General features: G+C 43.0%; 1 protein-coding gene across 2 annotated transcripts in view; it reads left to right on the forward strand.

The window, feature by feature from the left end:
* Positions 1-266: 266 nt before the first annotated feature.
* Positions 267-27,676, forward strand: part of PPM1D (protein phosphatase, Mg2+/Mn2+ dependent 1D) — a 68,740-nt gene continuing 41,330 nt past the window's right edge. Inside the window, exons 1-2 of one of the 2 annotated variants that reach the window (XR_004249683.2) lie at positions 267-938; positions 26,072-26,300. Coding sequence is in view for 1 of the 2 variants with exons in the window: in XM_032162879.2 (XP_032018770.1) it covers positions 467-938; positions 26,072-26,300 (701 nt within the window). In the remaining variant the exon portion in view is untranslated. The remainder of the gene's footprint in view (positions 939-26,071; positions 26,301-27,676) is intronic. The other variant, XM_032162879.2, reaches the window with a different exon arrangement.

Here is a 27,676-nt window from a genome sequence, read left to right on the forward strand (position 1 = left end):
TCAGCAACTGCCGACATCCCGGAGGGCGAAAACGCCCGCGGCGTGGGGGAAGCACACTAGGAGGTGCGCGGGCCCAGCGCCAGCGGCGGGAGGAGGGAGCGCGGCCGTCGCGGGCGGGAGCGAAGGCGGGGACGGAGGGCGGGCTCGCTCCACTCGACTCCGGATTGGTCGAGCTCAGAGAGCCGAGTGACGTCAGCGGGGGAGAACGCCTGATTTGTGTGGTGGGTGCGGGCGGGGGGGAGCGCAGTGCGCAGGCGCAACTGCCTGGCTCCACTCGCCCCGGCGCTCCGGCCCAGCTCTCGCGGACAAGTCCAGACATCGCGCGCCCCCCTTCTCCGGGACCGCCCCCTCCCCCTTCTCGGCGTCGTCGAAGATAAACAATAGTTGGCCGGCGAGCGCCTAGTGTGTCTCCCGCCGCCGGATTCGGCGGGCTGCGTGGGACCGGCGGGATCCCGGCCAGCCGGCCATGGCGGGGCTGTACTCGCTGGGAGTGAGCGTCTTCTCCGACCAGGGCGGGAGGAAGTACATGGAGGACGTTACTCAAATCGTTGTGGAGCCCGAACTGACGGCTGAAGAAAAGCCCTCGCCGCGGCGGTCGCTGTCTCAGCCGTTGCCTCCGCGGCCGTCGCCGGCCGCCCTTCCCGGCGGCGAAGTCTTGGGGAAAGGCCCAGCGGTGGCAGCCCGAGAGGCTCGCGACCCTCTCCCGGACGCCGGGGCCTCGCCGGCACCCAGCCGCTGCTGCCGCCGCCGTTCCTCCGTGGCCTTTTTCGCCGTGTGCGACGGGCACGGCGGGCGGGAGGCGGCACAGTTTGCCCGGGAGCACTTGTGGGGTTTCATCAAGAAGCAGAAGGGTTTCACCTCGTCCGAGCCGGCTAAGGTTTGCGCTGCCATCCGCAAAGGCTTTCTCGCTTGTCACCTCGCCATGTGGAAGAAACTGGGTAAGTTCCCTGGCTTGTTTGGCGCCCGCCCCTTTTTCAGGCAGTTCAGGGCTTTTATGGCACCAGCCCCGCGTGGGCCCCCGGCACCCAGAGCGCAACCAAAGTGTACATTGATGGAAATGACTAAACGCTGGAATAGCGCTTTGTTGGGTGGAGGTCCGGGCAAACCAAGTGGCCCTGGGGAAGATAGGATTGCCGTCTCCCTGCAGCCTCTTCTTGCTTTATTTCCATCCTCCAAGGATCAATGGGAAGCAGTCCTCTCCCTTCCCTGCTTCACTTTGGTGGCAACCAGCGAAAACGTGTTTGAAGCCTGGCGCCAGATTTTGGCCAAAAGATAAATCGATGTTGCACCTGGGCCAGGCGAAGGAAAAATTGTAGTGTTTCCTTAGAGAATCTGTCATAATTCTGCTCCTGGAAGTCTTATCCCTCTCGGTTGCCTCCTATCGGTGGTGTCAGTTCTCCAGATTGACCCGGGATTGCTGGGGTTGGTTGCTGGAGTAAAGTGTAAGCTAATTTAGAAGGGCTGAAATGTAACCATCTGGCAACTTAAAGTTTTGGAAGGAATTCCGTTGTAATGATGGTGAGATGTTTTTAGGATCATAAACCTGTACTGCTTATGAAAACTAAAAACGCGGAACGTGTTGTTACCTCTTAAACTGGCCCCGTGTTAAGGGTGTGCGTTAAATTCTGCTTGGGCTTTCTTTTTGGAAATTGCCTTAGCTGATTGCTTTCAGATAGTTCTCAACAGTTCCTAGTTTAAAAAGTACTTATAAATTGTAACTGCCCATCAAAATAAGAAAAGGCAAGGAATTACTGTATGCTAGAAGGAAATAAAGGTCTTAAATGTCTGAAAATTTCGGGGTAGTTGTAGTTTCATCTGAGTTTTTTTAAATGTTGGTAAAGCAGGCAGGATTCCTGTACCCAACATATACAGAATCATCTTACAGCATTATAATTGCTTATCTATTGCAGTGAATAAATGGCATGCATCTTTGTTAGAGCAAAGAAGACAATACTCTCCAGTGGTGGGAAAAAACCTTGTTTATGGCAGCATAGTAAAGTTGCTTTATTTTCAGCAGAGGGATAGAGACATAGAGAAAAGAATTAGATTTGGCAAATACAGAACATTTTTAGAAAGGTATTGTCAAAGAGTTGTAGATTAGCCGGTTTCAAAGTCTGTTTTCCATTTGCTTGGCTTTCTGCCAAGAATTAGTTGATTGACTCAAAAACCAGCCACTAGGCTTGTTGGAGGCGTTTCTCATCCATCCCAGGGGCCCCTCTTTATGGATGTATTTTGTTTTTGTGTAGGCACCGTAGAGCTGAAAGCACTGTAGTGTATTGTAGAAATGTGTCATATCATTGACTGCAGGGCAACAAGAAGTCGACAGCAGCACAAGAGAGGAAGACTAGACACAAAGAACTATTTAGAGTCCTGTTTATTTTGCAGTATACTTGGAGTAACATGAATTTGCCATATGTTTGAACTTTAAGGATAAAAAATCTTTAAGGTATAAACTCCGTTACATTAGTATTTAAATTTTTTTTTTTTTTAAGAGACGGGCAGGGGCGGGGGACGGGTGTGGGCAGTCTTACTTTATTGCCCAGGCTGGGCAACAAGCGATCCTGGGCTCAAGCGATCCTCCCTACTCGGCCTCTGAAAGTGCTGGAATTACAGGCGTGAGCTACCCTGCCGGACCTTCAGGAGCATTTTTTAATAAAGCAGGGGCCATGCTGTTAAATATAAATATGTATGGTTTAGTTTTACATACACAGACTTTTCGAATTAAGCTTTCACTCTTATGATGCATAAAGTTTAGAGCCTTATACTCCAGAAAAATGTTAAAGTTTGTTTTCTACCACAGCTAGACCTCAGACTTCGTCCTCAAAGCTTGAAAAAGAAAAAAAAAAGTATGCTAATTATTTTGGGAGTCTTGACAAAGGAAATGAAGGTTTAAAATTTGTTTTCAGTCACAAATTGTTGGATGGCTCCACATTTTCTATAAAATAAACTGTAGTTTGTAATCTGCAGGCCAACCCCTTTCCTGTACATATTCAGCCTCTCTAGTAAATTATATTTGTTACACGAGTTTCCATTACATTAGTCTCTACTCATCTTTTTTCAGGGCACATCGAAATACTCCATTTCCATTTTCTTGGATTCTGCCTCTCTCACCCTGCCCCCCCAACAAGGAAAACTCAAACAAAAATATATCCATTATGTAGATTCCCAGTCAGTATGTCTTCTTCTGTGAAGACTTCTTTCTTTTGGAATTGAGCACCCTTTTTTCTACTTTTGTAGTGCTCATTGGATTGTAGTAGTAGTTCTCAAACTTTTTGCTCTCAGAACCCTTTATATTCTTATTGAGGACCCCAAAGAGTTTTTGCTTATGTGGGCTACATCTTCCAGTATTTACTATATGAGAAATTTAAACTTAGACAATTTAAAAATATTTCTTTAAAAACAAACATGTTTATATATATATATATATATTTTAAAGAAAAACCACTTTTTTCCCCAAATAAGAAATAGTGGTGGGAGGAGTGGGGTTGTTTTACATTTTTGCAAACCTCTTTTAATGTCTAGCTTAATAGAAGACAGCTGAATGGCCGGGCGCACGCCTGTAATCCCAGCACTTTGGGACACCAAGGCGGGCGAATCACCTGAGGTCAGGAGTTTGAGACCAGCCTGGCCAACATGGTGAAACCCTGTCTCTACTAAAAATACAGAAATTAGCCAGGTGTGGTGGTGCATGCCTGTGATCCTAGTTACTCAGAAGGCTGAGGCAGAGAGAATTGCTTGAACCCGCGAGGCGGAGGTTGCAGTGAGCTGGGATCGGGCCACTGCACTCCAGCCTGGGCAACAGAGTGAGACTCCATCTCAAAAAAAAAAGCTGAATTATCATATCCACTTCTGCACTCAATCTCTTGCGCTATCTGGTTGAAGTGTCTAAAGAAAAAGCAGCCCCACACGCATATGTAGTAGGAAAAAGGAAAAATATTTTATTAGTCTTTTCAGATAATTGTGGATATTCTGCACTAAAATGGTAGCTTTCTTTTCCCCCCCAGAGAAAGGTGGAAGAAAAGTAGTTTCTTAAAGTTAGTTGAATTGGAATTTGAAACCTTAGTAATGAATTTCATACTTAATACATTAAGATCCATTGGTCTGTTTTGTACTTTGAACGAATCTCATCCATGTGTGATTTTTGTGACATAGTGCATTAGTTATTTGGAAAATAATGGTTCACTCAGTTAAGAACATCCTCTGAATAGCAACACATTTCATTATACAATATCAAAGAAAATCATGTTTGTTAATAACACTGATCTCATCAGAAAACTCTTTAAATATTGGGAAGCTATCTAGTTCACTGTTGTGGATACATATTTTCCAAAATGTATTTTTCAAGCAACAATTAGAAATGTATCATTGACAACAAATACTGTCAGTTTTTCTTGAAGTGAAAAGCTCACTTTGTTCATGTTGAAGATGTACACCAAATGCCCAAGTCTTACTAACACAGTTTATCAGTCTCTCAAGTAAAGATGATGGTCCATGAAAAATGTGGCTAGTTCATTACATGACTCAGACAATCACAGGTGCTTTTCCTGCAGTATGTAACAAAAGTCTGTTTATGTAGTCTCCTTTTTGTCATATAGAATATTAAAAAGATGTGCAGCCTGGGCAACATGGCAAGACCCTGTTGCTATAAAAAATAAAAAATTAGCTTGGCATGGTAGCATGTGCCCGTAGTCTCTGCTACTCCGGAGGCTGAGATGGAAGGATCGCTTGAGCCTGGGAGGTGGGGTTACAGTGAAACATGATGGAGCCTGTGCACTCAGCCTGGGCAACAGAAAAAAAAGTAGGTATTCATGGGTTGGGATTTAATAAAATTAATTTTTATTGTGTCATCAAGGATATTCTTTTTTTAATTTTAATTTTTGTTTTTTGAAACAGAGTCTCACAGTATTGCCCAGGCTGGAGTGCCGTGGCACAATTTCAGCTCACTGCAACCTCTGCCTCTCAGGTTCAAGCGATGCACGTGCCTCAGCCTTCTGAGTAGCTGGGACTACAGGCGTGTGCCATCATACCCAGCTAATTTTTGTATTTTTTTTAGTAGAGACGGGGTTTCGCCACGTTGTTGGCCAGGCTGGTCTCGAACTCTTGACCTCAAGTGATCCATCTGCCTTGGCCTCCCACAGGCGTGAGCCACCACTCCTGGCCAGGAATATTCTTAAGTGAAACTAGCTTGCTTTTTTTGACTGTAATTAGGTAGCTGTGAAGAATGCAATGACTAATAGCTCAGTCTGGTGCCACTGCCTTGACTCCTGCCAAGGTACCAGCAGTTTACCAGCCATTGCTTTCTACCGTCAGTACAAATGTCAGCACAGTGAAAAGGGCAAATAAACTCTTAGAATTATTATGAAAATAGTTTTGGCCTTGTAGAATCCCTATAAAGATTACACAGACCACTGGGAGATGCTAGTCTGCTATAGTATCTGCCTGTCAGCTAAATCTTGAGGTCTTTGGGGCCAGAGATACTGCCTTACTCATCTTTAATCGTTTTAGGATTGACCACATAATACCTTGCCCAAAGTAGCTGCTCAAGAATTAGTTGAGTTTAGTTGAATTTCTGTCGAGTGTAAATAAATAAATGGACTTTCTTCCATTTTTTTTAATTAAAATTTCTCCTTTTAAAAAATTGTGCTAAAATACAGATAACATAAAGTTTATACCAGGCCGGGCGTGGTGCGCTCACGCCTGTAATCCCAGTACTTTGGGAGGCCAAGGTGGGCAGATCACCCGAGGTCAGGAGTTTGAGATCAGCCTGGCCAACATGGTGAAACTCCATCTCTATTAAAAATACAAAAAAAAGGCCGGGCGCGGTGGCTCACGCTTGTAATCCCAGCACTTTGGGAGGCCGAGGCGGGCGGATCACGAGGTCAGGAGATCGAGACCACAGTGAAACCCCGTCTCTACTAAAAATACAAAAAATTAGCCGGGCGTGGTGGCGGGCGCCTGTAGTCCCAGCTACTCGGAGAGGCTGAGGCAGGAGAATGGCGTGAACCCGGGAGGCGGAGCTTGCAGTGAGCCGAGATTGTGCCACTGCACTCCAGCCTGGGCGACAGAGCCCGACTCCGTCTCAAAAAAAAAAAAAAAAAATACAAAAAAATTAGCCACACGTGGTAGTGTGTGCCTGTAACCCCAGCTACTGGGGAGGCTGAGGTGGGAGAATCGCTTGAACCCAGGAGGCGGAGGTTGCAGTGAGCTGACATCAAGCCATTGCACTCCAGCCTGGGAAAAGAAGCGAGACTCTGTCTCGTAAATAAATAAATAAAATTTATACCATTTTAGCCATTTTTAGGTGTATAATTTAGTGGCATTAAGTGTATTCATAATGTTGTACAACCATCACCACTATCAGCTTTCAAAACTTCATCAGCCCAAATAGAAACTCTGTGTCCATTAAATAATATCCCATTGTTTCCCCCTTTCCCATCTCTGGTAACCTCCACATTCTACTTTGTACTGCTATGAATTTGACTATTCCAGTACTCCATTTAAGTAGAAAAGTGTTCTTTTGTGTCTGACTTATTTTACTTAGCATGTCTTTAGAGTTCATTCACTTGTACCATGAGTCAGAATTTCTGCTGAATAATATCCCATCACACAGATGTATGCATGCCACATTTTGTTTATCCAGTTTTCTGTTGATGGACATTTGGGTTGTTTCCACTTTTTGGCTATTGTGACTAGTGCTGCTGTGAACATTGGTGTACAAGCATTTGTTTGCATCCCAGTTTTTCAATTCTTTTGGGTATGAACCTATAAGTGGAATTGCTGGATCGTATGGTAATTCTATGTTTAACATTTTAAGGACTTGCCAAACTGTTTACACAGCAGCTGTACCATTTTACATTCCTACCAGCAATGTATGAAGGCTCCAGTTTCCCCATATTCTAACACTTGTTAGCTTTTCCATTAAAAAAAAAATCCTGATGAATGTGGACTATCTTACATTTTAAAATTATACCTTTTCTATGTTATTGAGCCCTTCTTGAATTATTTGGTGTTAAGCTTGACCTCTCTGTCTTTCTAATGATGTGTACGCCTTCCAAATTTACAAAGGAAAATTTTTAAAATGGCTTATTTTTATCTCGAGGTAGGGAGATTTGGCAAATATAGTATGGAATGAAAGAGTATATAAATATATGCTTTTTTTTTTTTTTTTGTGACAGGGTCTTGCTCTGTTGTCCAGGCTGGGGTGTAATGGCATGATCAAAGGTCCCTGCAGCCTTGACTTCCTTGGCTCAAGGGATCCTCCTGCCTCAGCCTCTGAAGTAGCTGAGACTACAGGCACGTGCCCAGCTAATTTTTTGTTTTCAATTTTTTTTTAGAGAGACAGGGTCTTGCCATGTTGCCCAGGCTGATTCCTTACCCTGGGTTCAAGAAGTCTTCCCAGCTTAGCCTCCCAAAATGCTGTTATTACAGGCATAAGCCACTGCATCCAGGCCTGAATATATTCTTTATTAAAAAGTCATTATTTTTCTTTTTTCTTTATTCATGATCATAAGTTTTAGGTTATGCCTAATTTATATTCACATATATATGTTTACTGCCCTTTTATTATGCTTGCCTTCTAAGAAATAAGTTTTTTTGTTCGTTTTGTTTTGTTTTTGAGACGGAGTTTTGCTCTCGTTGCCCAGGCTGGAGTGCAGTGGCGTGATCTCAGCTCACTGCAACCTCCACCTCCCGGGTTCAAGCGATTCTCCTGCCTCAGCCTCCCGAGTAACTGGGATTACATGCATGTGCCACCACACTCGGCTAATTTTGTATTTTTAGTAGAGAAGAAGTGAGACTCTGTCTCTGGGGTTTCTCCATGTTGGTCAGGCTGGTCTTGAACTCCCGACCTCAAGTGATCTGCTTGCTTCAGCCTCCCAAAGTGTTGGGATTACAGGCGTGAGCCACCACACCTGGCAAAAATAAGTTTTAAAGTTTGGGTAGGCTTTTTTAGGTTTACTTATTGGAAATAATGTTTTAATTGTCCCTTCTTTTGATAGTTTAAAGAAGATGGTGAACGAAGTGCAGCTTTTAGCTGTGTATCATAGTCTTATCAATAGAGTCAATAGAAAGATGACATTCTGTGAAGGGTGATCTCTGGTGTGATTACAGGGAATTGGCCACAGTATTTGTAAAGGAAGATGAAATACAAAAGTTTTATTTGTTAACTTGGACTGAAGATTTAGAGCATTCATTTTAAAAGAGTATGACCAAGGAAATCGTGAAGAAGTTAATCGTGAAGAAGTTAATCTTAACATAAATTGTTGGTTCTAGATTTGGCATTACTTTAAAATGGAAAGAAACCAAAGTGGGGAGAGAGAATTGAATTTGGAGAAACCTCTTAAACTATGGAATTTTAAGTGTGTATCTTGTTTCATGTTGGTTCGCATTTTTTCATTATCAAGGATCTTCACCTTCTCATAAATTATATGTTCTGAAAGAGTTGTGTGCCATATTACTTATCAAGTTCAAATTTATTTTTTCCATTTTCATTATCAGTCATTACTTTTGATCCGTATTAGGTAGTCTCTCCAGAATTGATATCACTTAGAGAAAAGAGAAGCAATTTAAATTCTAATTAGTTTCTACATTATGCAGGTAAAACTAGATTTCTTTGAATCTTTATATTATGAAATATTCAAAAAGGTGTAAAATAATTTAATAAATACCCATCCATAACTCAGCTTAAAAAATAAAACATTACCAGGCCGGGCATGGTGGCTCACGCCTGTAATCCCAGCACTTTGGGAGGCCGAGGCAGGCGGATCATGAGGTCAAGAACCTGATGAAACCCAGTTTCTACTAAAAATACAAAAAATTAGCTGGGTGTGGTGGCATGCGCCTGTAGTCCCAGCTACAGTGAGCCGAGATCACGCCACTGCACTCCAGCCTGGCAACAGAGCAAGATTCCGTCTCAAAAATAAATAAATAAATAAAATAATAAAACATTACCAATATAGTTAAAGCCCCTTCTCTCTGCATCATATTACATCTTTTTCACTCCCCATGAGGGGCAACTGCTTCTATATTCAGTGTTTATCATCCTCACTATTTTCTTTATAATTTTATTAGGTATATCTTTTTTTTTTTTTGAGACAGAGTCTTGCTCTGTTGCCCAGGCTGGAGTGCAGTGGCGCAATCTTGGCTCACTGCAAGCTCCGCTTCCTCGGTTCACGCCATTCTCCTGCCTCAGCCTCCTGAGTGGCTGGGACTACAGGCACTTGCCACCACGCCCGGCTAATTTTTTGTATTTTTAGTAGAGACGGGGTGTCACCGTGTTAGCCAGGATGGTCTCGATCTCCTGACCTCGTGATCCGCCCTCCTTGGCCTTCCAAAGTGCTGGGATTACAGGCGTGAGCCACCACGCCCGGCCTTTATTATGTATATCTTTAACCAGTATTTATATCTTTAACCAATATACAGTATATTTTGTATTTTGTTTGTTTGTTTGTTTTTTAAGGTGGAGTCTTGCTTAGTCTCCCAGGCTGGAGTGCAATGGCGTGATCTCGGCTCACTGCAACCTGCGCCTCCTGGATTCAAGCGATTCTCCTACCTCAGCCTCCCCAGTAGCTGGAATTACAGGCACGCACCACCACGCCCAGCTAATTTTTTGTATTTTTAGTAGAGATGGGGTTTCACCATGTTGGCCAGGCTGGTCTCAAACTCCTGACCTCGTGATCCACCTGCCTTGGCCTCCCAAAGTGCTAGGATTACAGGTGTGAGCCACTGTGCCCAGCCTGCATGGTTTTTACAACTTATATATGACATCTTACTATATGTACGGTATTGTCATCCCTTATGTGTGGTTTCACTTTCTGCAGTTTGTTACCTTTGTTCAATGTTGAAATATTAAATATAAAATTCTAGAAATAAACAATTCGTAAGTTTAACTTGTGTGCTGTTGGAAGTAGCATGATAAAATCTTGTGCCATCCCGCTGTGTCAGCCCTGGATGTTAGTCATTTCTTTGCCCAGCATATCTATGCTGTGTATGCTACCTACCTGTTAGTCACTTAGTAGCTTGTTAGTCACTTTGTAGCCATCTTGGGTGTTGGTTATCAGATCAACTCTTATGGTATTGTGGTGTTTATGTTCAAGTGACTCTTATTTTACTTAATAATGGACCCAAAGAGCAAGAGTAGTAATGCTGGCATATTGTTATACTTGTTTTATTTTATTAATGTTGTTAACTTCTTACTGTGCCTAATTTATAAATTGCATTTTATCATAGATATGTATGTATAGGAGCCAAGCACGGCGGCTCACGCCTGTAATCCCAGCACTTTGGGAGGCCGAGGTGGGCGGATCATGAGGTCAGGAGATCAAGACCATCCTGGCCAACATGGTGAAACCCTGTCTCTACTAAAATACAAAAAACTAGCCAGGCACGGTGGCGTGCACCTGTAGTCGCAGCTACTTGGGCGGCTGAGGCAGGGGAATTGCTTGAACCCGGGAGGTGGAGATTGCAGTGAGCCGGGATCGTGCCACTGCACTCCAGCCTAGCAATAGAGTAAGACTCTGTCTCAAAAAAAAAAAAAAAAAAAAAGATATGTATGTACGTATAGGAAAAAACATAGTGTATATAGGATTTGGTACTATCCAAAGTTTCAGGCATCCTTTGGGGGTTTTGGAACATATGCCCCTGTGATAAGGGGGTATTACTGTATTCTTCTGGGTCTTACTTTTTTGGTTCAGTATGTATGTGATTTCTTCATGTTGACACACGTAGCTCTAGTTCGTTCATTTTCACTTATGGATAGTATAAATATACCAATATCGTGCTCATCCATTGTATCCTTGAAGGATATTTAGTTTTGCAACTATTTATAATTAAAAACAATGATGTTTGGAATATTTCCGTACATGTCTTTGGTTGTTGTTCAAATATCTGAGGGGTTCTCTGAGAGCCCAGGTTTGGCAAAGTAAAGCCTACAGGCCACATTGGGCTACCACCAATTTTTGTAGATAAAAATTTTTTTATTGGAGCACTGCCAAGATCATTTGTTTATACAATGTCTGTAACTGCTTTCACACTTCAACAGCAGAGTTGAATAGTTGTGACAGATACCATATGTTTTGCAAAGCCAAAAGTATTTCTCTGGTCTTTCATAGAAAAGGTTTGCTGACCCTGCTCTAGTGTACCAGGGTAACAATTGCTGGGTCATGAGGTGTGATATCTTGGACCTCATTAGATATTGCCAAATTGCTTTCCAAAGTGTTTATACCTGTTTATTCCCCTGAAGAAGTGTAGGAGAGTATCATTCTTTCACCTTCTTGCCAATACTTGAAGTGGTCTGCATTTTATGGTGGTGAAATTGTATCTTATTGTGGTTTTAATTCTAATTTCCCTGATTACTCATAAGATTGAGTACCTTATTATTTTTGAGACAGAGTCTCGCTCTGTTGCCCTGTTGCCCAGGCTGGAGTGCAGTGCCTCGATCTCAGCTCATTGCAACCACCGCCTCCCAGGTTCATGCGATCCTCCTGCCTCAGCCTCCCAAAGTAGCTGGGATTACAAGCATGCAGCACCACCCCAGCTAATTTTTCTATTTTTAGTAGAGTTAGGGTTTCACCATGTTGGCTAGGCTAGTCTCGAACTCCTGACCTCAAGTGATCTGCACGCCTTGGCCTCCTAAAGTGCTGACATTATAGGTGTAAGCCACCATGCCTGGCCATGTTTTCTTTTTATGAAATACCTTTTAATTTTTTTGCCCATGTTAACACTGAACTGTTTTCTTGCCGATTTGTAAAAATTCTTTATGTATCTTGTGGGGTTTTTTTGTTTTGTTGGGTTTTTTTTGAGACAGGGTCTTGCTCTGTCACCCAGGCTGGAGTGCAGTGGCGCGTGATCTTGGCTCTGCCTCCCAGTTTCAAGCGATATTCCTGCCTCAGCCACTTGAGTAGCTGGGATTACAGCCATGTGCTATAATGCCTGACTAATTTTTGTGTTTTTTGTAGAAATGGAGTTTCACCATGTTTGCCAGGCTGGTCTCGAAATCCTGGCCTCAAGTGATCCACCTGCCTCGGCCTCCCAAAGTGCTGGGATTGTAGGTGTGAGCTGCTGTGCCTGGCCCAAAATTCTTTATGTATTTTGGATTCTAATTCTTTGTTACAGAGTTAGCAGGTATCTTCCAGTTTTTAGTTTGTCTCTTCACTTTGTGATGTTTATTAATGAACAGAAGATCTTAAACTTATGTAATTTTATTAATCATTTTCTTGATATCTCATGTTTTTAAAGATGCTATTGTGTTCTCTTCTAAGAGGTATACAGCTCTGCTTTCACAATTAAGTCCTCTATCATTTTTATTTTTGTCCTTTACATGTGTGCTGTCCAATTGACTGCAGTATACATGTAGTCAGTGGCTACATGTGGGTATTTAAAAAAAAAAGATTTATAGAGGTATAATTGACATACAATAAATGGTACACATTTAAAGTACACTCTTTGATAATTTTTGACATATGTGCATGTCAAGCCATCATCACAGTCAAAGCAATAAACATCTATCACGCCCAAAAGTTTCCTTGTGACCATTTGCAATTATCCCACATTCTTCAATCTCCATTTCTAGGTAACCACTGAGCCACTTTCTGTCCTATAGATTATTTTTTCTATAATTTTATATGCAGTCATATGTTGCATAACAACAGGGATATGTTCTGAGAAATGTGTCTTAGGTGATTTTGTGTTGGTGTGTGAATATCAGAGTGTACTGACACAAACCTAGATGGTATAGCCTACTGCACACCTAGATTGTATAACCTATTGTTCCTAGGCTACAAACCTGTATGCAGGCGGTATGGTATCATTGTTAACTTCCTGATTTTGATGGGATCGTAGTTATGTAGGAGAATCTCCTTGTGTGTAGGAATTAAATACTATAAATATTTAAAATTGATGGGATTTGGTGGTTTACACACTATTGCGTCAAGAAAAAGAAAATAGAATTATTCTTGCAAAAAAGGAAAGGTAAAGCTGAAGATATAAAAAGATCAGAAACCCGGATACTTTTAGGAATCTAGGTAGCAGTTTCATCAGGGTCTTGCTGCTGGATGTGTACCAGATAACAGTCTGTTTTTTTTTTCAATGAAGAGAATAAATAAGAAACAGCAGCATTTGGAGTCACCATTTGGTTATGATAATCCACTGTCATTTTCCAAGAGCTATCAGACTTTTGCAGTGGTCAAACTATGTAATAGGAATAGATAAGATTTACCACCCCTTCTTCTTTCTTGTTTTACCGGTGGCAGGAATCTTTGTTATTCTTTGAAGGATGTGACAATCCTTTTAAATTATTATTTTGGAGTAGAGTCTCATTGTTGAGGTGCTCCAAAGTCTTGCACTTGGCCTTTTCTACCATAATAGGCTTCCTAACCTATCAGTTAAGAGCTCTGAGGAGAAGCTATTAGTTTTTGTCCAGCTAGTTGATATTCCATTAAGTCTGTGTATATGGGGGAGGTGTGTACTATGTAATACTAAATAGTATTACTGCTTAAATCAGCCCTTTAAATAAGGGCTACAGTGAAAGCAGTGTAGCCTTTTTTTTTTTTTTTCATTTGGACTATTTCTTAAGAAAAAAAATTCTTAAAACTGAATTATTTGCTTAAACAATGTATACCTTTTGATGGTTGCCAATAAGTATTTTCAAATTGCTTCCCTGAAGGCTTTACATCTCCATACTACTTTGGAATTGGAATTCTGTAAGAACTCTTAAATGATTGAGAGTATGTGCCCTAGAGTTGTACTGCCTAGGTTCGAATTCCAGCTTCTCCACTTACTGAGAGGTGACAGCATGCTGGCAGCCCTCGCTGGCTCTCAGCGCCTCCTCAGCCTCGGCGCCCACTCTGGCTGTGCTTGAGGAGCCCTTCAGCCCGCCACTGCACTGTGGGAGCCCCGCCCTGGGCTGGCTGAGGCTGGAGCCGGTTCCCTCAGCTTGCAGGGAGGTGTGGAGGGAGAGGCGCAGGTGGGAACCGGGGCTGCGCGCTGCGCTTGCGGGCCAGCGCGAGTTCCGGGTGGGCGTGGGCTTGGTGGGTCCTGCACTAGGAGCGGCCAGCCGGCACTGCTGGCCCCAGGCAGTGAGGGGCTTAGCACCTGGGCCAGTAGCTGCGGAGGGTGCACCGGGTCCCCCAGCAGTGCTGGCCCACTGGCGCTGCGCTCGATTTCTCGCCGTGCCTTAGCTGCCTTCCCGTGGGGCAGGGCTTGGGACCTGCAGCCCGCCACACCTGAGCCGCCCGCGCCGCAGCCCCCCTCCCCGCCCCGGCCTGGCACGCCCGAGCCTCCCCAATGAGCGCCACCCCCTGCTCCACAGTGCCCGGTCCCATTGACTGCCCAAGGGCTGAGAAGTGCGGGCACAAGGCGCGGGACTGGCAGGCAGCTCCACCTGCCACCATTGCGGGATCCACTGCGAAGCCAGCTAGGCTCCTGAGTCTAGTGGAGACTTGGAGAACCTTTATATCTAGCTAAGAGATTATAAATACACCGATCAGCACTCTGTATCTAGCTCAAGGTTTGTAAACACACCAATCAGCACCCTGTGTCTAGCTCAGGGTTTGTGGATGCACCAATCGGCACTCTGTATCTAGCTAATCTGGTGGGGACTTGGAGAATCTTTATGTCTAGCTAAGGGATTGTAAATACACCAATCAGCACTCTATGTCTAGCTCAAGGTTTGTAAATGCACCTATCAGCACCCTGTGTCTAGCTCAAGGTTTGTAAATGCACCAATCAGTGCTCTGTGTCTAGCTGATCTAGTGGGGACTTGGAGAACTTTTGCGTCTAGCTCAGGGATTGTAAACGCACCAATCAGCACCCTGTCAAAATGGACGGATCAGGTCTCTGTAAAACAGACCAATCAGCTCTCTGTAAAATGGACCAATCAGCAGGATGTGGGTGGGGCCAGATAAGGGAATAAAAGCAGGCTGCTTGAGCCAGCAGTGGCAACCCGCTGGGGTGGCTTCCACAGTGTAGAAGCTTTGTTCTTTTGCTCTTTGCAATAAATCTCGCTGCTGCTCACTCTTTGGGTTCACACTGCCTTTATGAGCTGTAACACTCACTGCAAAGGTCTGCAGCTTCACTCCTGAAGCCAGGGAGACCACAACCTGTGTCTGGAAGTGGTGGGTTCTTGGTCTCACTGACCTCAGGAATGAAGCCGCGGGCCGTTGCAGTGAGTGTTACAGCTCTTAAGGTGGCGCGTCTGGAGTTTGTTCCTTCTGATGTTTGCATGTGTTCGGAGTTTCTTCCTTCTGGTGGGTTTGTGGTCTCGCTGGCTCAGGAGTGAAGCTGCAGACCTTTGCGATGAGTGTTACAGCTCTTAAGGCGGCGCGTCTGGAGTTGTTCGTTCCTCCCGGTGGGCTTGTGGTCTCGCTGGCTTCAGGAGTGAAGCTGCAGACCTTCGCGGTGAGTGTTACAGCTCATAAAAGCAACGTGGACCCAAAGAGTGAGCAGTAGCAAGATTTATTGCAAAGAGTGAAAGAACAAAGCTTCCACAGTGTGGAAGGGGACCCGAGCGGGTTGCCACTGCTGGCTCAAGCAGCCTGCTTTTATTCTCTTATCTGGCCCCACCCACATCCTGCTGATCGGTAGAGCCCAGTGGTCTGTTTTGACAGGGTGCTGATTGGTGCGTTTACAATCCTTGAGCTAGACACAAAGGTTCTCCACGTCCCCACCAGAGTAGCTAGATACGGAGTGTGGATTGGTGTATTTACAATCCCTGAGCTAGACATAAAGGTTCTCCAAGGCCCCACCAGAGTAGCTAGATACAAAGTGTCAAATTGGTGCATTCACAAACCCTGAGCTAGACACAGGGTGCTGATTGGTGTGTTTACAAACCTTGAGCTAGATACAGAGTGCCGATTGGTGTATTTACAATCCCTGAGCTAGACATAAAGGTTCTCCACGTCCCCACCAGACTGACGAGCCCAGCTGGCTTCACTCAGTGGATCCCGCACCGGCGCTGGAGGTGGAGCTGCCTGCCAGTCCCGCACCCTGCGCCCGCACTCCTCAGCCCTTGGGTGGTCGATGGGACTGGGCGCCGTGGAGCAGGGGGTGGTGCTCATTGGGAAGGCTCGGGCCGCACTGGAGCCCATGGAGGGGGTGGGAGGCTCAGGCATGACGGGCTGCAGGTCCTGAGCCCTGCCCTGCGGGAAGGCAGTTAAGGTCCGGTGAGAAACCGAGCGCAGCCGCGGTGGGCTGGCACTGCTGGGGGACCCAGTACACCCTCAGCAGCTGCTGGCCCAGGTGCTAAGCCCCTCATTGCCCGGGGCTGGCAGGGCCAGCCAGCTGCTCCGCGTGCAGGGCCACCAAGCCCACGCCCACCTGGAACTCCAGCTGGCCGGCAAGCGCAGCGCGCAGCCCCGGTTCCCGCTGGCGCCTCTCCCTCCACACTTCTCTGCAAGCTGAGGGAGCCGGCTCCTGCCTTGGCCAGCCCAGAAAGGGGCTTCCACAGTACAGTGGTGGGCTGAAGGGCCCCTCAAGTGCTGCCAAAGTGGGAGCCCAGGCAGAGGAGGCGCCAAGAGCGAGCGAGGGCTGTGAGGACTGCCAGCACACTGTCACTTTTCAAACCCACCAGAAGGAACGAACAACTCCAGATGTGCCGCCTTAAAAGCTGTAACACTCATGGGGAAGGTCTGCAGCTTCACTCCTGAAGCCAGCGAGACCACGAACCCACCAGAAGGAAGAAACTCCGAACACATCCGAACATTAGAAGGAACAAACTTTGGACACACTGCCTTTAAGAACTGTAACACTCACCGTGAGGGTCCGCGGCTTCGTTCTTGAAGTCAGTTGAGACCAAGAACCCACCAATTCCGGACACATTACTACCTTTGTGACCTTGAGTAAAACTATTTGCACCAGGGTATCCTTACCTATAAAATAGAGATGTTATAACAATTTATTGGTTTTTGCCTTTATGACATGCATATTTTCTTGCTTAAGAAAATTTTCCTTAGGCTGGGTATGGTGGCTCACACCTCTAATCCCAACACTTTGGGAGGCTGAGGTGGGCAGATTGCTTGAGCCCAGGAATTCAAGACCAGCCTGGGCAACATAGTGGAACCCCCACTCTACAAAAAATACAAAAATTAGCTGGGCATGGTGGCGTGCACCTGTAGCCAGCCCCAGCAAACCCAGCTGCTTGGGAGGCCGAGGTGGAAGGATTGCTTGAGCTCAGGAGGCAGAGGTTGTGGTGAGCCAAGATCACGCCACTGCATTGCAGTCTGGATGACAGAGTGAGACTCTGTCTCAGGAAAAAATTAAAAGAATACTTAAGTGAGAGTTAATATACTAGATGGTGCTGTCTTTTAATGCACTCCTAGTTTTATGTCATTAAAAAAATTAAAATATAAAGTAGAATATAAATACTATAGTTAAGGAAGACAACGTAAAAATATCAGTTCCATAATATATAAATTTAGTGCAGTTTCAATCAGAATCTCAAGAAGGTTTGTTTTTTAATTTTGCAAGTTGCTACTAAAGTTCCTTTGGAAAAGTATGTGGGAGAATTTTCTTTTTACTTTTTTTTTTTTTTTTCGATAGAGATAGGATCTTACTATGTTGCACAGACTGGTCTTGAACTTCTGGGCTCAAGTTATCCCCTCCTGCCTTGGCCTCCCAAAGTGCTGGGATTACAGATGTAAGCCACCGCGCCTGCACCTCCCTCCTTTTTTAAGCGACAGGATCTGTGTTCTCCAGGCTGGAGTATAGTAACTATTCACAGGTTCAATCACAGTGCACTATAGCTTCTAACTCCTGGGCTCAAGCATCCTCCTGCCTCAGCCTCCCAAGTAGCTGGGACTGCAGGCATGAGTGACTGCACCCAGCTTTGTAAGATTTTTTTGTTTTTGTTTTTGTTTGGAGGCAGAGTCTTGCCCTGTCACCCAGGCTGGAGTGCAATGGCATGATCTCGGCTCACTGCAGCATCTGCCTCCCAGACTCAAGTGATTCTCGAGCCTCAGCCTCCTGGGGTTGTGGGTGTGGTGGCACACAACTGTAATCCCAGCTACTCTGGAAGCTGAGGCAGGAGAATTGCTTTAACCTGGGTGGCGGAGGTTGCAGTGAGCTGAGATTGAACCACTGTACTCTAGCCTGGGTGACACAGCAAGGCTCTGTCTCAAAAAAAAAAAAAAAAAAACTAAAAAGAAAAAGAAGGCCAGGTGCAGTGGCTCATGCCTGTAATCCCAGCACTTTGGGAGGCCGAGGAGGCAGATTACTGAATGTCAGGAGTTCGAGACCAGCCTGGCGAACATGGTGAAACCCCGTCTCTACTAAAAATACAAAAATATTAGCCCAGTGTGGTGGCACATACCTACAATCCCAGCTACTCGGGAGGCTGAGACAGGAGAATCACTTGAACCCAGGAGGCAGAGGTTGCAGTGAGCCAAGATCACGCCACTGCACTCCAGCCTGGGTAACAGAGCGAGACTGTCTCCAAAAAAAAAAAAAAAAAAAAAAAGCGAATTGAGGGATACTTGAACTACCAATTATTAAAAAGTACTATAAATAGATTAGTAGGATGATTTCAGAAATAGATCTAAGGCAAAATGTAGCATATAATAAAGGTGACATTTCAAATGAATAGGGAAAGTATGAATTAGTCATTTTTAGGTCATTGCAAAATATTTCTTTATTCATGTTAGGCTTTTGACCAAAAGTGTGATTTAAACAATATTGCATCTAAGGATATTTATTTTTAGCTCGTTTTTTCACTTGCCATTTTGTTTTAGGTGATTTTTGTGAGTGACTGAATTATTTGTATACTGTAGGTAAATTTTGTTCTGTTTTCTTTCTTTTACTCTTTTTTTTTTCTTTAGGAGACTGAGTCTTGCTCTGTCACCCAGGCTGGAGTGCAGTGGCACGATTATAGCTCACTGCAGCCTTGAACTCCTGAGCTCAAGTGATCCTCCTGCCTCCTCCTCTGAAGAAGTTAGAACTAACAGATGCGTGCCACCACACCTGGTTAATTAAAAAAAAAAATTTTTTTTTTTTTTTTTTTTTTGTAGAGACAGAATGTGGCTGTGTTCCCCAAGCTGGTCTCGAGCTCCTGGCCTCAAGTGGTCCTCCTGCCTTGGCCTCCCAAAGCACTGTGAATGTAGACATGAGCCACTATACCCTGCCAAATTTTGTTTTTTGAATGTACTGTAAAACTCCTTCTGAGAGTTCACCTCATTTTTTCATTCACATTTATTGTCGTAGAAGTTGTTTTTTTTTTTTTAATTTACTTCAGTTTGTTTAAAAAGAAAGGGGATAGCCAGGCACAGTAGCGCATGCTTATAGTCCCAGCTGCTTGGGAAGCTGAGGCAAGAGGATTGCTTGAGCCCAGGAGGTCAAGGCTGTAGTATGTGATGATCACACCTGTCAATAGCCTGCACTTCAGCCTGGGCAACATACTGAGACCCTGTCGTTAAAAAAATTAAAAAAAAAAAAACAGAAGAAAGGGTTTTATCAAAAGCTAGTAAACACCCCAAATAGTTGAAAGGGCTGAAGAAACATACAGTATACTCTAGGCTGAGCTTCTAGGAAATAAGTTCTGCAACCAGATTGCAAACTGGATGGGCTATGAAGCTGTCCTTGCTGTGATTTCTGCCGGCAAAATTGATACCTTCTCTCTGCTTTTTTTTATTTTAAATATTAAAAAATATAGCATACGTGTAGAAAAGGTCATAAAACATAAATATACACTTTAATGAATAATTATAAACTGAACACCATCCAGTTAGGAAAGAACATTGTCTGCACTGCAGATATCTGTATGTCCTTTCTGATCTCATATTTCTATCTCCCTCTGAAAAACTACCTTCCTGACTTTTGTCATGAGAGTTCTGTAATGGTTTACTTGTTTTTCTTAATAGTTTTACCACTTTTCTCTAAACATGATGGTTGTTTTTGAAGAAAATCATGCCGTATGTGTTCTTTTATCACGTGCTTCTTGTGAGATTCTTCTTTGCTTTATGTAGTATTGTCCATTTTCATGTTGAACAACTTGGGCTGTTGCCCATTTGTAGCCCTTATTATTGTTTTAGAGACAGGGTCTTGCTGTATTTCCCAGGCTATAAACTCCTGGGCTCAAGCGATCCCCCTGCCTCACCCTCCTGAGCAGCTGGTACTACAGGCACGTACTACCATGGTTGACTCATTTATTTGTTATATATGTATGTTAATTTGTGGTATATATCTAGAAGGTAGTCAAAGAGTATACATATCTTTACCTTTAATAAGTAATGCCTAAATGTTACCTGAAATGTACCAGTTTACACTGTCACCGTAGTTGATGATAGTACACGTTGCTCCATTTTCTTGACCACAGTTTGGTTGCTATTGTCAAACTTTAACTTATGCAGTCTTGTAGTTATGCAGCACTATCTCATTGTGGTTTTAAATTAGTATTTCTCTGATGATTAAAGAGGCTGAATACCTTTGCATATTTTGTGGCTGTTTGGATTTCCTATTTTGTAAAAGGCTTGTTTAAGCTTTTTGTCCATTCTCCCATTTGGGTAGTCTGTCTCATTGATTTGATTTGTAGGAAAATTTTATATATTCTGGATGTTTTTCCTTTGGCGCATATGTGTGTGTATTCTGTTCTGTGAGTTGTTTTTATTCTAATAATGGTATCTTCTGAAGAACAGATTTTTTTAGTTGCTTTTAAAAAAGATGTACAATGTGATTGATGATTTTATATATGTATACATTGTGAAATGATTACCACAGTCAAGTTAATTAACACATCCGTCACCTCACATAGTTACCTTTTTTTGGTGGTGAGAACACTCAAGATTTATTTTCAGCAAATTTCAAGTATATAAAACAGTATTATTAACTATACTGTCTGTGTTGTACATTAGATACTAAGAACTTACTCATAATGGAAAGTTTGTGCTGTTTGACCAACATCTCCCCACTTCTCCCAACCCCTAATCCCTGGTGACCATCCTTCTACTCTTTCCTTCTGTGACTTTTTCTTTAGATTCCACATATAAGTAAGATCATACAGTATTTGTTTTTTCTGTGTTTGGCATATTTCGCTTAGCATAATGTCCTACAGGTTCATCCGTGTGTTGCACATGGCAGGATTTCCTTTTTTTTTTATGGCTGAATGATATTCCATTGTGTATACACACATTTTCTTTATTTATTTATCTCTTGCTGGATACTTAGATTGTTTCCATATCTTGGATGTTTTGAATAATTCTGCAGGGAGCATTGAGGTACATGTATCTCTCTGAGAGACTGATTTCATTTTCTTTGGATATACATTCAGAGGTGCAATTCCTGAGTCATATGGCACTTCTATTTTTAGTTATTTTTTAATTCTGTAATATTTTCCATAATAGCTATGCCAATTTACATTTCCATCAGCAGTGTACAAGTGTTCTCCCTTCTTCACATCCTGGCCAGCACTTGCTTACTGTTATCTTTTTGATAATAGCCATCCTAATAGGTGTGAGGTTATCTCTCTCTCTCTCTCTCTTTTTTTTTTTTTTTTAATTTTTTTGAGACAGATCTTCTTGCTCTGTTGCTCGGGTGGGAGTGCAGTGGTGTGATCACTGTAGCCCCAGACTCCTGGGCTCAATGGAACCTCCTGTCTCAGCCTCCTGAGTAGCTAGGACTACAGATGTGTGCTACCATGCCTGGCTAATTTTTAAATTTTTAGTGGAGGTGGGTCTCGCTATGTTGTCTATGCTGGTGATAAATTCCTGGCCTCAAGCGATCTTCCTGCCTCATTGTGTTTTTGATGTGAATTCCCCTCATGATGATTGATGTTGAGCTTCTGTTCGTATACTTGTTGCTCATTTGTATGACTTCTTTGACAAGTGTCTATTGAGGTCATTTGCCCAGTTTTGTTTTTTTTGTTTGTTTGTTTTGTTTTGTTTTGTTTTGAGACAGAGTCTCACCCTGTCGCCCAGGCTGGAGTGCAATGGCATGATCTTGGCCCACTGCAACCTCCACCCCCTGGGTTCAAATGATTCTCCTGTCTCAGCCTCCCCAGTAGCTAGGATTACAGGCGCCTGCCACCATGCCTAGCTAATTTTTGTATTTTTCGTAGAGACAGGGTTTCACCATGTTGACCAGGCTGGTCTCGAACTCCTGACCTCGTGATCCGCCCACTTCAGCCTCCCAAAGTGCTGGTTACAGGCATGAGCCACTGCGCCCGGCCTGCCCAGTTTTTAACTGTGTTTTTGTTTGTTTGTTTGTTTTGCTATTGAGTTGTATGAGTTCCTTATATATTTTGGATATTAATCTCTTACCACATAGTGTAAAGTTTGTAAATATTTTCTCCTGTAAGTTGCCTTTTCATTTTGTTGATGGTTTCCTTTCCCGTGCAGAAGCCTTTTAGTTTGATATAGCCCACCTGTATATTTCTGCTTTTGTTGCTGGTTTTTTTGTTTGTTTGTTTTTGTTTTTGTTTTTGTTTTTTTAGAGACAGAGTCTCGCTCTATTACACAGGCTGGAGTGCAGTGGCGTGATCTCAGCTCACTGCAACCTTTGCCTCCTGAGGTTAGGATCCCTCTTGAGCTGGGATTACAGGTGTGCGCCACCATGCCTGGCTAATTTTTGTATTTTTAGTAGAAACAGGCTTTCACCATGTTGGTCAGGCTGGTCTAGAACTCCTGACCTCATGGTCCACCCACCTTGGCCTCCCAAAGTGCTGGGATTACAGGCATGAGCCACGACACCCAGCCTGTTGCCATTTCTTTTGGTGTCATATTAAAAAAGTAATTGCCAAGACCAATGTCGAGATTTTTCCTTATTTTTTTTTCTAGGAGTTTTGTGCTTTTTGTTTTTCTTTTCTTTCTTTCTTTTCTTTTTTTTTTTTTTGAGACAGAGTCTCGCTCTGTTGCCCAGGCTGGAGTGCAATGGCACGATCTTGGCTCACTGCAACCTCCACCTCCAAGGTTCAAGCGATTTGCCTGCCTCAGCTGCCCGAGTAGCTGGGATTACAGGCGCACACCACCACATCCGGCTAATTTTTATATTTTCTGTAGAGATGGGGTTTCATCATGTTGGCCAGGTTGGTCTTGAACTCCTGACCTTAGGTAATCCGCCTCGGCCTCCCAAAGTGCTGGGATTACAGGAGTGAGCCACTGCACCCGGCCTGAGTTTTATGCTTTCAGTATATTTCTTAGATTTCAGTTTTTAATCATTTTCCAGTTAATTTTTGTGTATCGTATAAGACAAGGGTACAGTTTCATTCTTTTGCATGTGGATATCCAGGTTTTCCAATGCCATTTATTGAAGACTATCCTTACCTCAGAGTTTTTTTTTTTTTTTTTTGGAGACAGGATCTCACTCTGTTGGCCAGGCTGGAGTGCAGTGGTGCCATCTCCACTCACTGCAGCCTCCACCTCTTGGGTTCAAGTGATTCTCCCACCTCAGCCTCCTGAGTAGCTGGGACTACAGGTACAGGTGCCTGGCTATTTTTTGTATTTTTTGATAGAGATGGGGTTTCACCATTTTGGCCGGGCTGCTTCAGGGTGTATTTTTGGAGCCCTTGTCAAAAGATTAGTTGACCATATATACATGGGTTTATTTCTAGGCTCTCTTTTCTATTCCCTTGGTGTATTTTTATGTCTGTACCATACTGTTTTGATTACTGTAGCTTTGTACTACACTTTAAAATCAGGAAATGTGATGCCTTTTAATCTTTGTTCTTCTCTCTCAAGATTGCTTTACCTATTGGGTCTTTTGTGGTTCTGTATGAATTTTAGGGTTTTTTTTCTATTTTTGTGGAAAATGTCATTGGAATTTTGATAGAGATTGCATTAAATCTGTAGATCTCTTTAGGTAGTATGGACATTTTAACAATATTCTTACAATCCATGGACACAGATTTTTAATATTTATTTTTGTCATCTCTAGTTTTTTTCATCAGTGTCTTACAGTTTAAGTATACAGATCTTTCACCTCCTTTGTTAAATTTATTCCTAAGTATTTTATTCTTTTTGATGCTATTGTAAATAAGATTGTTTTCTTAACTTTTTTGGGGGTAGTTTGTGAATAGAAATGCAACTGATTTTAGTATGTTGATGTCATATTCTACAATTTTATTATATTTGTTTATTCTAACAGTTCTTTGGTTGAGTTAGGGTTTTTTTTCTTTTCTTTCTTTCTTTTTTTTTTTTTTTTTTTTGAAACAGAACAGAGTCTCACACTGTTGCCTTAGCTGGAGTGCAGTGGCATGATCTCGGCTCACTGCAAGCTCCACCTCCTGGGTTCACACCATTCTCCTGCCTCAGCCTCCCGAGTAGCTGGGACTACGGGCACCCGCCACCACACCCGGCTAATTTTTTGTATTTTTAGTAGAAACGGGGTTTCACCATAGTCAGGATGGTCTCAATCTCCTGACCGCGTAATCTGCCTACTTCGACGTCCTAAAGTGCTGAGATTACAGACATGAGCCACCGCGCCCAGCCTGTTAAGAGTTCTTATCTCAAAAAAAAAAAAAAAAATTTATCTGCCGGGCCCAGCCTAGTGGCTCATGCCTGTAATCCCAGCACTTTGGGAGGCCAAGGCGGGCGGATCACGAGGTCAGGAGATCGAGACCCTCCTGGCTAACACAGTGAAATGCCGTCTCTACTAAAAAAAATACAAAAAAATTAGCCAGGCGTGGTGGCAGGCGCCTGTAGTCCCAGCTACTTGGGAGGCTGAGGCAGGAGAATGGCGTGAACCTGGGAGGCGGAGCTTGCAGTGAGCCGAGATCGTGCCACTGCTCTCCAGCCTGGGCGACAGAGCGAGACTCCGTCTCAAAAAAAAAACAAAAGCAAAAAAAAAAAGGAACACTCAATTACTGATTGTTCTTTTTGCTTATGTTGGATTACAAGACTGCATTTTTATTTTTTTCTTAACATAATTCTGTTCATTTAAACTTCCAGGAATTCTTCATCTTTGCTTATGACCTTTCTATGTGTTTCTATATGTTGTGGACTTTTTCTAATATTTACATTCTGTCCTTTCAGTGGGATTTTGGTGGGGAGTATATGTCATTGTTTGGACTCATTTTGCCGTCATGAACTATAAGTTGCAGTTTGTTTAGTGTTACAGAATACTTCAGAATTTTTGAATGACAGTGAATTTAATTAAACAATATAGGGTTTGTAATTTAATATACAGGGATTCTGCCCCTAAATATTTGAGTTATCTCAAGCAGATTTCTTAATTATTCAAAGTATTGATATCCTTATCTGCAAGATGAGGAATAAGTAAATAAAATAAAGAGAATAATCATATCTGTCTCATAAGTTCGTCACAAGCATTATTTAAGATAATACATGTAAAGCTCTTAGTATAGAACCTGGTATACAGTGAGTATACTCAGTAAATGTAATTTGTTAAGTAGTGACTACTCAAAATAGTTATTTCAAGAACAAATCAAGCCGAGTGCGGTGGCTCGTGCCCATGATCCCAGCACTTTGGGAGGCCGAAGCGGTTGGATCACCCAAGGTCAGGAGTTTGAGACCAGCCTGACCAACATGGCGAAACCCCATCTGTACTAAAAATACAAAAATTAGCTGGGGATGGTGGCGGGCGCCTGTAATACCAGCTACTCGAGAGGCTAAGTCAGGAGAATCACTTGAACCCAGGAGGCAGAGGTTGCACTCCATCCTGGGTGACAGAGTAAGACTCAATCTAAAAACAACAAAACAGAAAAACAAGTAGCTTTTTCAGAAAGCCTTTTAGAAGAGATATTAGTAGACAGATGCTAAGTGGCTGGCTAAATGATATCAAAACTCTTGAATCAAAATTGATTCAGATTAAAAAAACCTCTTAACACATTCTTTCCTCTCAGTGTAGTTAGGACTAAGAGTCATGTAGCAGTAGTAAACCTATCCTGTAATATATTTCTCTTAGGGTTGGTTTGATAGTTGTATCATAATTGTATTATTTATAAAATTAATTTATTAATGTATTCATTAATTAACCTAAGTCCTTTAGTGGTTTTCAGAATATTTTTCTTAAATTTTTTCCTATGCTAATTCGAATGTTAACATGCTAATTCAGAGTTTGTTGCCATTTGTATCCTGACAGTGTATTAATGTTTATACTTGTAAGAGTAAAATATTTTATTTATTTCTTATTACAGCGGAATGGCCAAAGACTATGACAGGTCTTCCCAGCACATCAGGGACAACTGCCAGTGTGGTCATCATACGGGGCATGAAGATGTATGTAGCTCATGTAGGTGACTCAGGGGTGGTTCTTGGAATTCAGGATGACCCAAAGGATGACTTTGTCAGAGCTGTGGAGGTGACACAGGACCATAAGCCAGAACTTCCCAAGGAAAGAGAACGAATCGAAGGACTTGGTGGGAGGTAACATTCTGTCGTTTTCTCTTTCCTCTTTTGGTTCTATTTAGTCCTTTTATGCTTTACTAATGAAATTGACCTACTACTCTCCCTTTTATTGAAGTTACTTTCTTAGTATTACAGGTTTTTTAGTTTGTCTGATGTAATACCCATGTATGTACATTCATATTTTTCTCATTACTATGAATTGACTTTTATTTCTGATAATGACTCTAATAGGAAATAATATTTCATTGGGCCCCAAGGAAACAATACAAGGTTTTACTGAAAACCTTTCATATGACTTTCAGAATCTAGACGGAGCAGCTCTTGGAGTTCCAGAGTAGAACACTTTGAATCTGGCTGGGGGAAAAAGATTAAATTAGAATTAACCTTCAGCGTTTTTCATTGATTTCAGATTTACTGCAAACCTTTCCAATTATTGTTTTCTTTGTTTGAACTTAGCATTTCAATGTGTAAGTAATTTGTAAACTAGGAACTGAAATTGATTTCAGTATTATATTTTTATGATTCAAACTTAAATGAAAGATTATTCTAAAAATCAATAGAGTGAATAACATGAAAAAATTTAAAAATTATCTCAATACCGATTTTTAAAAATTGAGGATATGAGGCAAGTTGAGTAGAATCCAATGTTTTCTAAATAATCCTTCTAACTAAAGCCTTCCCATGATATCGTTACTTGCTTCCTCTTTTTTGCTTTTATTAAATCAAAATTGGTCCTTTGCAGAGAAACGACAAACTAAGGAAAATAATTAGCATCTGGCCGGGCACTGTGGCTCACGCCTGTAATCCCAGCACTTTGGGAGGCTGAGGCGGGCAGATCACCTGAGGTCGGGAGTTCAAGACCAGCCTGACCAACATGGAGAAACCCCATCTCTACTAAAAATACCAAATTAGCTGAGTGTGGTAGCACATGCCTGTAATCCCAGCTACTCCGGAGGCTGAGGCAAGAGAATCACTTGAACCCGGGAGGCAGAGGTTGTGGTGAGCTGAGATTGCACCATTGCACTCCAGCCTGGGCACAAGAGCAAAACGCCATCTCAAAAAAGAAAAGAAAAGAATTAGCACCCTTAAACTACAAGGAATTCAACAAATTAATAAAGTACTAAAGTGTGAGGCCGGGCGCGGTGGCTCACGCCTGTAATCCTAGCATTTTGGGAGACCGAGGCGGGTGGATTGTCTGAGCTCAGGAGTTCGAGACCAGCTTGGGGAATGTGGTGAAACCCCATCTCTGCTAAAATACAAAAGAAATTAGCCGGGCGTGGCAGCGTGCTCCTGTAGTCTCAACTATTCGGGAGGCTGAGGCAGCAGAATTGCTTGAACCCAGGAGGTGGAGGTTGCAGTGAGCCAAGATCGCGCCACTGCACTCCACCCTGGGT

This window comes from Hylobates moloch, unplaced genomic scaffold (genome assembly GCF_009828535.3).
Source record: "Hylobates moloch isolate HMO894 unplaced genomic scaffold, HMol_V3 SCAFFOLD_10, whole genome shotgun sequence".
Lineage (NCBI taxonomy): Eukaryota > Metazoa > Chordata > Mammalia > Primates > Hylobatidae > Hylobates > Hylobates moloch.